Source organism: Sarcophilus harrisii, chromosome 3, assembly GCF_902635505.1.
Source record: "Sarcophilus harrisii chromosome 3, mSarHar1.11, whole genome shotgun sequence".
In the NCBI taxonomy this organism is placed as follows: Eukaryota; Metazoa; Chordata; class Mammalia; order Dasyuromorphia; family Dasyuridae; genus Sarcophilus; species Sarcophilus harrisii.
This window is the reverse complement of record NC_045428.1, coordinates 542,295,486-542,308,982: the sequence shown is the minus strand read 5'-3', so window position 1 is coordinate 542,308,982 and position 13,497 is coordinate 542,295,486. Positions and strand designations below refer to the sequence as shown.

Here is a 13,497-nt window from a genome sequence, read left to right as displayed (position 1 = left end):
GCCCCACCCCCACCCCCGCCACTACCACTCGTGCCCAGCTGCAACTAGTGGTGGGGGCGGAGCTAGTAGTGGGGGCGTGGCGATAGGAGACCCGAGGGATTGGCTAACGCTCTCAACCCCCCCCCCCCCCCCCCCCCCCCCCCCCCCAGTATCCTGATGGAACTTTTTTGTCACTTAGCCCTGGGCAAGAAACCTGCTTCTGGGGCACCTAGAATGTTTATGAGAAAAGCACTTTGTAAATCTTAAAGCGCTATACAAATGAGCGCTATTAATGATCACAGGCTCCTTTATATTATTTGTCTTGTGTTCTTCATCCCGGGTCTGTGAACTTATTTAACATTTTGAGTTATCAAAATTTCAGTATAATTGTTTTCTTTATAATCCTTTTCATTTTATTTCAAACAGTACTTCAGATAAGTCTGGAGTCAGGAAGACCAGGATTCAAATCCTGTCTCAGATACTACCTTGGACTAAACATGTAACCTAAGTCCCTCTCAGTTTTCTCATCTGGAAAGTGGGACTAATAATTACTTCCCAGGGTTGTGGTGAGGAACACATGAGATATTTGTGAAACAAATTTGTAAACCTTTAAATGCCATATAGATGCTAGCTACCACTATTTTAAAACAGGTTTTATTCCATGTTAAAGGGATCTTTCCCGCACACACTGACACACACGAATTAAGAAACTTTGTGAGCATCTTCTGTTCTGCTGGAAGACGGAGAATGAGCTTCACGGGAGAAAGACCTGGTTTGAAATTTGCCTATGACATTTGCTGTGTAGACCCTGAACTAGTCCTTTCCCAATAATTCACAAAAGAGAATTTTTTTTTCTGTTGTTATTTTGGGTTTTTATTTGTTGTAGGTGAGATTTCATTTGTAAAGAATTCCTGGTGGTGAAACTTCTTCCAGTGGTTCAGAAATGCAGCCTTCTGTAACATTTGCAAACTTAGGGGGCTCAGCTGCTATTTGTCAGACTCTGTCTTCCATGGTTCTAACACCGGCCCTTTATTACCCCAGGCTGCTTTCTCCAGTTATTACTAGCAGAATTCCTGATCTTCCTGCGGCGCTAAGCCAGGATTCATCGTGCAATCAATGCTTAATAAATGCTTGTACAATGAATGAATGAATGAATGAATCTGGGGCTGAACATCACCCGCAAAAGCCTGAATTCCTTCTTATTTGTGCCTAAGCTGTAGCAGGATATTCCGGACTCGTACTGACCAGTCACAGTCGGATGCGCGGTAACTGGACTCTGACATAGTGCTATGTTGGAGTCTTCCTCGAAAAAGACAACAATTTCCTCTTTTAACGGTCGAGTTCCATTGAGGAACTCAGCCCTCGTGTCTCTTGGTGATGGTGAGCCTAGCTCTCTTTTGGAATTTAACCTGTCAATCAACGGCGTAGTCCCCTATTTCTTCACTAAACTCTCTTCTGGAACTTGGGCAACGGCGGAGTGAAACCTTCGCCCGTAATTTGGAGGTCTTTTCAGACACCTCACTGACACTGGCTGGGGTTCCACCCACGCCCCACCACGTCTTCCCTCTTTTCCTTCCTAGTATTTATTAAACCTCTAGTATGGAACCCACCCCTGCCCCCGACGAGCTCGCATTCTACTGGCGGGAAAGTTCTGCGGCTAATGACGCCGCCCGGACTCTGTGCGCTCCTCCTCCGCCCTGCCCACTCTTCCCTTTCTTCTGCAATAAGATCACGGAAAGTCTGGCCGCAGCAAGAGACAACGAGCCACTAGGTGACGCTCGGCGCGGGACCCGGAAGTCCCCGAGTTCAAGTCCGACGTCAGACCCTCCAGGCTGGTTGAATTGGGGCAATTCACTCCGCCTTTGCTTGCCTCTCTACAAAGCAGGGTCAGTGACAGTGCCCCCTAAGGATCCAGCGAGGGTCTGGGGGGGGGGGGGGCGAATAAATGGCTGCTGTTCTCCAAAGACTGAGTGGGCAGGGGGAGGGGGGTGGGGAAGGGCAACGAACTTCTTTTTTTTTTTTTTTTAGGATGAGACTTCATCCCGCCTGAGCTTACAGCCGAGGCTCCCCGCGGCTTCTCCCGCCTCTTCCTAGAGCCGCGTTTACTGTCAGCAGCTCTAGTGAGGGGGCACAAACACAGAGCGCCCCAGGTCCTCCAGGAAGCCGACTTCCGCTTGTTAGGCGGAAGAAGAATTTAAGCCGCCCCGGAACCGGAAGCCGGGAGTGCGCGCTCGGGCCGTCGCTGAGGAGCCGACTGGCCCGGGTCCGCGAGGATGAAGGAGGCGAAGCCCGAGCGGGAGCGGAGGCAGCGGCGCCGGCGGCGGCGGCGGGAGGACGAGGACGAGCCGGGGGAAGCGGCGGGGGAGGAAGTGCTGGTGCCGGATCTGTCGCTGGTGAAGCAGGAGCGGCGCAGCCCGACGCCTGCGTCCCGCTCTCACCGGCCCCGGCCCCGGGCCCGGCGCGGTTCCTCGGGGAGTCCGAGCCCGGCGCCGGAGGAGGAGGCGCCCCTGCCGGCCCCGGCCTCGGCCGCAGCCCCACGAGCCCGCAGCGCTCGCGCCTCCGGCGACCGCGCTGGCAGCGGCAGCAGGTACGGCCCCTTTCCGACTCGGGGACGTCTCCGTGCTCCCCGTCCTCGCGCTTCCTCGTACTCTCCCCCTTGGACTCCAGCTCTCGCTTATTATGGGGCTGGCCCCCTCGGGGCGCTGGGCTCCCGGCCCTCGCCGTTGTCCGGACGTCCCGATTTCGGTGTTGGTCACTCCCTCCGAGGTTCTGCCTGAGTGCCGTCCTTTCTCTTTCCTGCTCCCGCCCCAAGCAAGTCTAGGAAGCGTTGCCTTACAATTGCCCTGGTCCGGCGTTCTTGGTAGGACCTTCCCTGTGCCGTGACTATTGGCGAACTGGCTTATTCCCTTTAGAGAGGCAACTGTGGTGTAGCAGAGCCCTGCCCAGTGAGCCCTGGGTTCTAATTCTGCTCCTGCCACTGGCATCGGCTAAGGCGCTTCCTTTTTCTGGTTTCCAAAAATAAAAATGCGTTAATGGTGTTTTTGCTGTTTAAGTTGTGTTGAAGGCTTTGTGGCCCCACTTAGAATTTTCTTGATAAAAGTACCGCAGTGATGGCCATTTCCTTCTCCGGCTCATTTTACAGATGAGGAAACTGAGGCAAACAGGATTAGATGACTTGCCCAGGGCCACATAATTAGGGTTTGAATTCAGGATGATCCATTTTCCTCCCAGACCTGGCACTTTATTCACTGCAGCATCTTGTTACCCAATTCGTTATGTCAGAGAGTTATTTTGTGGGTGAGTTGAGATAATGTATACAAGGGTTTTGTAAAGTCTAAAGAGCTATCTTTGGAAATGATTTTTTTTAACCGCTGTTTTGCCTTTCTTATTGTTGTTTCAGAATATAGAACTAGGCATTGTTGGACTTAATTCATTTTATAGGGTTTTTGTGAGGATAGGAATTTGTAAAGTGCATAATGTAATTGTAATTTGCTGTTGCTGTTCATAACTCTACCCCCAGTGCCCACATAGAAGATTTTAAGCCTTTTAAAGGATCTGATAATTTTTCATCTTTACAAACCTTTCAGTCCTAAATCCTTCCCCCAATATTTTGGTTTTTTGTTAAGATTCTGTGGTTTTCTGGTACGAATACGCCTTCTATTGAAATATTGCTCCACAATTTAATAGATTTTATAGATTGTTGTGGTCAATCACTTAGCCAACTTTCTGGTAATGTGCCTCTTCAAATTTATCTAACCTGCTCTTAAAGCAGCAGACATACAGTCTTATCATTAATGCTGAACTTGAAGCCCTTCCAACTTATCCTACTGTAACTTTAAAAAATTCACCATTACATTGATCCCTGTGATCCTGAGGAAGAAGCATTGGAGAGTTCAGTAAAACAGAGTAATGAGGTTGAGGAAATGAAGTGAGAAAAAAGTTATCAGTAAAAATCTTCCCTGAGTTGAGATTTAGCAAAAGTTGGAAAGGACCATTTCAGTTAAGTAAAAATGAGACTATAAAGAAATAAGACACGATATATCAGGGAATTTGGTTGGTGGTGACCAGGGAGGCTCTTAGTAGAAAAGGTGACATCTGAGGTCAATTCAGATGGACCTTGAATGGAAGAGAGGAAGTTGGAAGCAGAATCTAGGCCAGGTATTTAGTCCAATTGAATTTTATAGATGGGGAAATGAGAGCTCAAAGACTTACAAACGACAAAGTATATTTTTCACCATGAAGTCACAGGGTTTCATAGCCTTGTGTGATTGCTGTCCTGCCCCATCTTCCTACTCCATCTCTATCCACCCACCTTTCTTTCTTTTTTTCTTTTTTGAGAAGCAGTATAATATAGTGGAGAAAGTACTAAGTTTGGGATAGAAATGTCTTTATTCAGAGTCCTGACTCCAGCATTCTGTGACTCTTATTAACTTTGTGAACATTGTCTTATCCTTTTTGAGTCTCAGTTTTATCAGCCAAGTAAGGGGATAATGGTGGGGCTATCACAAAAAGATAATTTTGTAAACTGTAAATTGTTATAGTTGTAGATTATAAAGTGCTATAATGTGAATTATTATAACTCATGATCACACATTATGGCAGATTTAAATAATTTAGATTTCCTACTCAGCCAGTTTTTGCTGTACTATGTTCTTCTCTCCCCACATCCCCCTTCCATTTTCCACTGCTTACAAAGTTTTATTCTTCAGCAAGTTTATGATAACTCATAGCAGACCAGGCAGGAGATGTCAAATTTTTATTTCCTTTGGATAAGGGAAATTGGAGTAGAGGTTTAAAGCTTAACCACCAATTCCTCTGTGTGCTGTATTTCCTAAAGATCACCTACCAAAAGGAAAAACAAGTCCTTTGGGAGAAGAAGCAGATCTCCTCGAAGTAAGAGAAGCCGTAGCCCTCATCATCCTGTAGTCAAGGTGAAGCAGGTAATTGCAAATGACATAACTCATTCACAGGTTCTGAATCTAACATTTTCTACATCCAGTGTTAGCATGTGGACTTTCCTCTTCAATTGGGAAGAGAGCTCCAAGGATCCAGCATTACTTTTATGGAGAAAAGGGGGACAGGATTTAGAATGGCTTTATTAAAAGAACTAATTACTTTTAAGAGCTTGGACATAAACACACATATTCTCTTTAAGATTTAGAAAAAGAAGCACTGGCTACTGCTTGTATTCCATGATGTGCCTCTGGTTGTAGTTCTCTTAGAATGGAACTACATACTGTGGTTCTCTGTCATGTAATTCTTAGAGGTACAATTCTTTAATAACCTCCCATTTCTTTAAAAGCATATTAGTATAAATCTTTGATGCTTTCAGAAGGTAAGTTTTAAAAAAACTACCAAAAGTAATTATCTTGAAATTTCTTATCTTTCTTCCTCAAATTAGTTCCTAAAAATTTGGCTACTGTGAATGAATCTCAAAAAATATTATGTGAGACAAAACAACATATCCTCATTTTAATATTCATATCAAATAATTTAAAATCATACATTGGTTACTTTTGGTTTATTTCCAAATAGAAATATAGACAGCCTCTGTTCAATAGGTACCTATTACTTACTGTAACTGGCGCATTCTCCTCATTCCTCAATAGAAGCCAATTGTGAAAAAAAAATACAGTGCCTTAATAGAATTTATGTGTTTAGAAGTAGAAAGAGAGAGATTTGTGAGAAGCAAGACCGAATTAAAAAGCTGACTCCAAGGACTGACTTTCTAGGCTGCATTGAGTTTGAATATATGTTGGCTACTTCTGCCCAAAATTATGTTCCTTTTGTTAACTGGAAAATTATATCTTTGTCATATGCAATTTGGGTAGTTAAAAGATTTATTTCATTTAGAAGGTATATCGTTATATTCTTTTCTTACATTATCCCCAAACAGCCTTCTTTTGGTCTCAGCACAATTTAAAGGCAGGTGGAAAGGGGATCCCAGGAAGTGGAAGAAGGCCTAAGGCAAATATTGTCTATTTTGAAATTTTGCCTGACTAGTCCTACAAAAAAAGAGGGAACAAATGCTTTCTCTTTTAGCTTTTCTCTCTTAACTCCTCTCAAAACTATATATTTGTAACATGTTTTCCCTATGGGAAGATGTGTTCTATGTTTCAATTAATGAACTTGAAAATGAGCTTTGGAAAATAACCTCATTAATTGGAAACTGTCTACATTTGAATGATTGCTTGAATTTTAGGAACGGGAAAGTGAAAATCAAACTCGAAGAGGAAGAGATGAAAGGCAACACAGGGAGCAGTCAGAACAAGAACACAGGCGGGAGAGAAATGGTGACCGGGACAGACACCATAGCCATTCTAACCAGAGGAAGACCATTAGTGAGAGGCCTAGTGGTGGGCGGAACCGAGATGCCCAGAATCTACAGGAACAAGAAGCAGAAAGAGAGTTTTATAATGCTCGACGACGGGAGCGTCGCCAGAAAAAAGATGTGGGTGGCAGCAGTGATGAGAATCAGGAGATTGTTCTGCAGCCTGCTGGTGGCCATAGTAAGGGAAAAGATCCACCGAATAAAGAGAAACCCAGCTTTGAACTGTCGGGGGCACTCCTTGAGGATACCAACATGTTTCGAGGTGTGGTGATAAAGTATAGTGAGCCTCCAGAAGCACGGATCCCAAAGAAACGCTGGCGTCTTTATCCCTTTAAGAATGATGAGGTTCTTCCTGTCATGTACATCCACAGACAAAGTGCTTATCTTCTGGGCCGACATCGGCGGATTGCAGATATTCCTATTGATCATCCCTCCTGTTCAAAGCAGCATGCAGTATTTCAGTATCGGTAAGTTTGAGCAAAACTTCAACTTGTTACCCTTAAGATAATCAGTAAGTCAGGCCCTTTCTGAATTACATGGCTATTTTTGCAGTCATGCTTAAAACTGGCCCATATTTCTATACCACTTGGAAGTTTACAAAATAATTTTTTCTACAGCCATCTGAGGGAGGGTAGAACAAATATTATTTTTTATGCTCATTTTCAGTTTAGGAAGCTGACGGGGTCTGAGTCCCATAATTAGTAAGTACCAAAATTAGGACTTTTAAAATCCAAGTCTTTGAACTCCCAAATCCAGTGCTCTTATTCTTTCCACTACACTAGACTGCCTTCCAAGTTCCACTTAATTAAAATGTATGTAAATAATTTGAATACTTCCTTTGCAGAACCAAATCCTTCTTTTGGGTTGATAAGACCCCATGTGTCTTAATATTGGCTTTGTGGATTTCACTGAGCTAAATGAAGCCGGGTTATCTGTAAATCTCAATAGGTAAAAGAAATATCACACACATTTTTCTTTAATATTCTTCACATTCCATCCATGGTATGAGACCCTTTATTCTAAGCTGGATTAATGAATTGATTTATGTTGACTTTTTGACTTATACTCTTCCCCCTGTTTTTATGATCTAGAAGAGAGTTCTTCAGTGAATATTATTCACTCTTTCAACTTAGGTATATAAACAACTTCCTCTACCATATGCCTCCTAGTTTCTTTATTTGGAGGAATTTTAACTTGAGCTATTAATATGCTTGTTTATATGTCCACTGCTTTTGCATGAGCTAATTTAAAAGTTGTGTTTTTCTTTTGCTAGGCTTGTAGAATACACACGTGCTGATGGAACAGTTGGCCGAAGGGTAAGGCCATATATCATTGACCTTGGTTCAGGCAATGGGACCTTCTTGAACAACCAGCGTATTGAGCCACAGCGTTACTATGAACTAAAGGAGAAGGATGTGCTCAAATTTGGGTTTAGTAGCAGGGAATATGTACTGCTTCATGAGTCTTCAGACACCTCTGAGGTGGATAGAAAAGAAGATGAAGATGAGGAGGAGGAGGAGATGATATCTGACAGCTAGCAAATTGCGAAGAAGCTCCTGTAGCTGCTAAGAGAATTTTTCCTTTGTGAAAGGCCTGGACTTGGGATTTAAAGAACAGAGGAGCACTCCCTGGTGCTTCTTATTGCCTTAAGTCTTTCCTCTGTTGCTGATCAGCTTATGTTAAAATTTAAGAAATTTGACAATTTGTGTTTTTGGTTGAACTTATTTCTGTGATCTGTTAGCCACACAAGTGTGGACATTTGCTTTCAGAATAATTTCACCAATAACAGTCGTCCATTATGTATAGTAGAAGCATGATGGCGTGGCATGAGTTGGTGCTCTGGAAACTATTGCCTGGTAACTGTAGACCTTTGGTTAAAAAGAGAAACGTGGCATGTTCTCTTTGTGCAACTATTTGCTTTGTACAGTGACTTATTAAGAATATGGACCAGCAGTTTTTCACATTTTATTTTTTTGTAAATATCTAGACAGAGAATTTGGCCCAAGTTTTGGTTGTCATCAAAACAAGCCCTCATTATATATAAACTGAATTTTCAGTCCAGTTAACTTTTAATCATAGAAATCTATTTCATTACTTAGTCTTTGGGGATGAGAATTTCACCACACGACTTCATTGTCTGCTTTTATGCAGACAAATGTTGCATCCTGTTGAAATATATGACAGGGCAATAAAATCATGGCCATTGCGGAGAAGAAATTGAAATGGGCCATGGATCTATTTCTTACATAAGAGGATTCTATATTTCCCAAAGTATCCTGGGTCTGTCATTAATTGGGTTTTCTTGTCTGTTTAACTGCTTTGCATTTATTATAATACTTTTTTCCTCCTAATTCATAGTGTCACTTATATAGGAGGATTACCTCAGATGTTGGAGCAGTCTTCATTTTAACTATATGTGTGTGCTAAAGAGAAATTTTTGTTCTGCTCAATGTATTTTTTAATATCCTGAAAGGCCATGTCTGCCATCATTTTCTCCCCCACCCCATAAGCAGGGAGGAGCTTAGGCAAGGAAAACACTTATTTACTAATCTTCCCTAACTCAAATATGTGTGCATCAAATTTTGTCTGTGTACATATGTTGTATATATAAATTGGATGAGAGTGTGTGTGGGTGGGTGTGTGGGTGCAGGCTGGAGGTGTGTTCTACATGCATCTGAATGGTTTTTGTAATGTAAATGGAATACTACATTATGAGTAAAGGCATAGATCACCTTGTTATTTCAATAGCAGAATCTCATTTATATATAGTTTGGGAATTACACAATAAAAGAATTTATAAATGTAGCCCTACTCAGCCCCAAAGTGTAATACTTTTCTAGCATAAAGTTTTTTACATTTTTTGCTTTTAAAAAGCTTTAAATTTAAAAAAAAAAAATTGAAGTGGAAATAAATGGTAATTGAGAGGGAAAGAAGTGGAAACATCATTGACGACCTGAAATAAATTCCAGAACATTAATCCATAAAAAGGAGTATTGAGCATTTTGAAGCATCAGTGCTTTCTAAATTGGGAGCAAAGTTCATCCTTACCAGTGGGTGTAAAGAAGCTTTTGTGAATGCTATGTATAGTTGGCTCTATAAACCAAGGCCTGATTATTCAGTACATGGATTATCTTTGCCCTTCCTCTCTTACCCTCCTAAAGAACCTTATTATTTCTATCTACACAAACACCACTTACCAGAGTACTGTCAAAGGAGAGAAAAAGAGAAGTGGAAAGTCAAATACTTTTGCTATTAATTAGTCCTAAGGTTGAAATGTATGAGACTTTGAAATTGTCTCTGAATGTTGGTTATTTATCCCTGCTTTTTTCCCAATATATCTTGTTATGGATGATGTTCAGACATCAATATTGACCACTGCTGTGTGGTGACGTGGAGTGAAATTGAGTGTTCATTGTCCAGTTTAGGAGACAAAAAGCCTTGGAAAATGCATTTTGTGAACATTTAATAAGCTTAAAACTAAAAGATAAAAAAAATTAGTAATTTGCAGTTTGCTTTTCCCTGGTTAGTTATCTCCAGTGACTTTGCTACTATGTGTTTAATGTCCAGTATCCAGTGTATGCAAATATAGAACCCAATTTTGTGTTCTTTTAATGAGACTGAGTTTTCCCTTGGCCTGCTCTTGTTCTTTGTCTCTCTTACCCTGGTGCCTCTCTGATCATTGTGTTGCTACACTGATTGCCAGTGGGTTCTAAGATCATTTGCTGCTGCAAAGTAGCTTTAAGTTTTGCTTCTAACCTACATCCTGGTGGATGTATCAATAGAACATGGAGAAAATAACCAACTTGACTACATAAGTGGCAGCACAGACATATTTTTGTACTAGGTTTTCTTGATAAATGATTAATGGTTCCTGGATTCAATGATTTTGATGCAAGATTTCTTTATGAAGGTTGGGAACAGTGGGCTTGGGAGCAAGATCAGCTGAAATGCGATTCTCCTTTAGCTCTAAAGCTAGGTATCACCAGCAAATTTCTAAACTGGAATAGTGATAAATGTGTGTAGTTCTTTTACATTCTGTCTGAAAAATGTGTTTAGTTAGGCTGTTTGGTTTCCTCTTCTGCCATCTCGTCAGACTTCACTACTTTGTTTGAAGTACCTTTTTTACTCTAAGGAAGAATGACAGTCTAAACCAAAGCAAAGTGAAAGTCAAAATACTTTTGAACTGTGGTCACTTTCATCTCCTTACTGAAATCTGCAGTCAATTTGAACTTCTTTTGAATTCTGTGAATCCCATTTCCTCAAAATTTCTCATTATATGTTTTCTCCATACCCACCCTGCTCATCCTCTTATAGACAAGCAGCATCTCAATAATTGCAATTTAAAAAGCAACTTTTATCCTGACTTAGTAATAAATTAAAGCAGAATTAATATCTTGTGTCTGTAAAGTTTGATTTGTGTTGGATTTTTTTAAATGGAATTTTTATTACTGTATTTACATCAGTATGCAACGCAGCAAGGTTTTGGAAATCTCATCACTTTTTAAAAAATAGACTTTCAGGATGATTATTATTTGATAAATAGTACAAATGTTTACATTTTATAAGTCCTTCCCTCCCTTTTTAAAAATCAGTTATTTGGCCAAGAAATGAAACAATGTTAAGTTAAAGTTGAGTTTCCGCGTAGTATGTTCAGGTATATGCCAGCAGTCTTTGAAGAGTAAAATAAAGTATTCAGAATATACTCTGTTCACAAATGTATATAAGTTTGTATCACGTGAAATAGCTACTCACTTTTAAATTAAAGTTTTGGAATTAAAAACTTTTTGGCTTTGCTCTCTTGGTAACTTGGGCAAGGGGGAATGTGCTTTAATATAGGAACTAAACTAAAGAAACAACTGTCATTGAACTTTTAAGATCTTAGTAATTCAAATAAATCTTCAAAACTCAATCCCCCGACAATCCTTATTGCTGGTATTTAAATCCAGTATTTGGATTTAAATTCCAAGTGATAGTTATCAGAGGATTCACATTACCACTTCAAAAATACTCTGAATAGTATTGTGTTGGGAAATGCAATGGGCTCAGTCATATATGTTATAATACAAGAAATAAATCACAATGGGTACTGGGGAGAGGTACAAATTTGCAATGACAGGATCTTGAATCATAGCCTCCCATTCAACATCATTAATTTGCTAGATAATACTTCCCCAGAATTGAGTATAGGAAGAAGTAAAAAGTTTTTTCCATTTGTCAAAATTCCAGGGATGTTTTTGAAGAGATGAGTTAACCAAGAATGTCAGGCAGTTAAAATAGCTATTTTGAAAGTGTAGGCAGTGTACTATGATGCAAAGAGTATGGGCTCAAAAGACCTGACAGTTTCCTTATCTATGAAATGAAGAGATCATACACCAGCATCTAACAATTTTTCAGGCTCTAATTTGACCTTGTTACTCTGGGTATTTGTGATAGTTTTCCCAAATGAATATCTTCTTCCTTGGCCCTGAAAACATTCTGCCTTCCCAGAATGCAATAATGATATGAAAATCCTTTTTAGAAAGATTTTGGAGAGTACTTGAGGTCATTTACTTGTGTTTGGGCTTCCAAAATGATTCTAACATCTGGGATATCATGTAAATGCTCCATTCAGTAACTCAAAGTAAGCGATAAAACTGAATGACACAAGGTATCTGGCTGTTGTTTGGCTGGTATTGGAACAACATGGAATACCAGTGCTGGCATTTCCCACCTGCATGACTGGGGGTGAGGGGGGGGGGTAGGGGGGAGTGATTTCATTTCTCTAATCTTGGTACTCATCTAAAATGAGGGGACTGGATCAGGTAGCTTGTAAAGTCCCCTTCTATTCTAACAGGGTAACCTTAGTACATGCTTACCTCATCTAACTTCTTTGGGATGGGTATCGTAGAAGGATCTTTGTATATAAACCTTAACACAGCCTTTTCAAAACTTGCCTGTTTTTTCCTGTCTCTCCTTTTCAATTTATTGTCTTTATTTTTTCAGACTAATACTTTTAATGTATGTGTGTTTAACCATATTCCTTTGTTAAAAAGAAAATTATTCTTAGAGCAGAGGTTCTTAACCTTTTTGGTATTATGGATCTCTTTAGCAGCCTGATGATGTCTACAGACCCCATAAAGTACATAAAATAGAGTATCACGGATTACAAAGGCAACTAATTCTATTGAGATAGTTTTCAAATAATTTTAAAAGTTCACAGACCCCAGCTTAAGAAGCTCTGCTTTAGTTAAAGCTTCTCATTACCTATTAACTAAAATCCAGACTACCTTGTATTTAAAACCCTTCAAAACCTAGTCCCAACTAATCTAGTCCCACAACCTTAGATTTAAACTGATCTATTATTGTTCCTCCTTGCAGACTTGACTGCAAGTTCCAGTAAATTGGACTATTCCCTACAAACACATTACATTCTTCCTCAACTCTATTTTTAATTAAGCCTATTCCAATGCTCAGAAAGTCATTTTCCCTAGTCTCTCTGCCTGTGGCCTTCTTTCAAGGTTCATTTCTGATACATCTCAACTGAGAAGACTTTTCTGATACTCATAGTCAAAAGAGGCTTATTTGATCTGAAATTTTCTTTTTTTCTTTTTTTTTTTTTGGGGGGGGGGAATCCTGATCTGATTTTATTGATTTAGGTAATTCCTGATAAGGTGACATCTTTTTTTTTTTTTTTTTCCTTTGTCACAAGGTACCTTTATTTAGTACAAGAAGTTATAGACAAAATGAAGAGGTAAAATAGACACCAGAAGTGGTAAATAGAAATAGATACTCTGAAAGAGCAATAGAGTAGTAAAGAGGGGTTTGGAAGAAGCCATTAAAGGAATATGCCATGGGATGTGAGTAGACCATTAACTAGCAGGCTAAATCCATAGAAGAGTTTATCTAATCAGTTAGCCTTAAAGGGGGAAAAGATGCCATTAAAGGGAAGTCACTATGAGATGGGAGAGGAAACCTCAGAGGGAGTCCTGAAAAAGAATTTAGCTGAAGGTGAAAAGTACTAATTCTAATCTACAATGCAGCTTCCACTCTTAAGTGAGTTGTCACTGACAGTGAGAGCACAACAATTTACCCAGGATCATGCATACTGCTAATATGTATGTCTCAAAAGGTGGAACTAAACCACTGTCTTTGTTATGCTGAAGCTTACTCTCTGGCCACAAACCCAGGATTCTTATTTTATACACATT

At 40.2% G+C, this 13,497-nt stretch overlaps 1 protein-coding gene across 1 annotated transcript; it reads left to right on the top strand.

The window, feature by feature from the left end:
• The first annotated feature begins 1,693 nt into the window (after nt 1-1,693).
• SNIP1 (Smad nuclear interacting protein 1) lies at nt 1,694-9,235 on the top strand. Its single transcript, XM_031962176.1, has 5 exons — nt 1,694-1,865; nt 2,008-2,566; nt 4,817-4,919; nt 6,182-6,777; nt 7,584-9,235. Exons 2-5 carry the CDS (start codon nt 2,253-2,255, stop codon nt 7,846-7,848), a joined length of 1,278 nt encoding a protein of 425 aa, XP_031818036.1. The 5' UTR covers nt 1,694-1,865; nt 2,008-2,252; the 3' UTR covers nt 7,849-9,235.
• Nucleotides 9,236-13,497: the final 4,262 nt, after the last annotated feature.

Excerpts from the sequence above, each read along its gene's own strand:
- SNIP1 (XM_031962176.1), top strand. The coding sequence starts at position 2,253 with ATGAAGGAGGCGAAGCCCGAGCGGGAGCGGAGGCAGCGGCGCCGGCGG. Across the intron at positions 2,567-4,816 it reads CGCGCTGGCAGCGGCAGCAG|ATCACCTACCAAAAGGAAAA; the intron begins GTACGGCCCCTT and ends TATTTCCTAAAG. Across the intron at positions 4,920-6,181 it reads CTGTAGTCAAGGTGAAGCAG|GAACGGGAAAGTGAAAATCA; the intron begins GTAATTGCAAAT and ends CTTGAATTTTAG.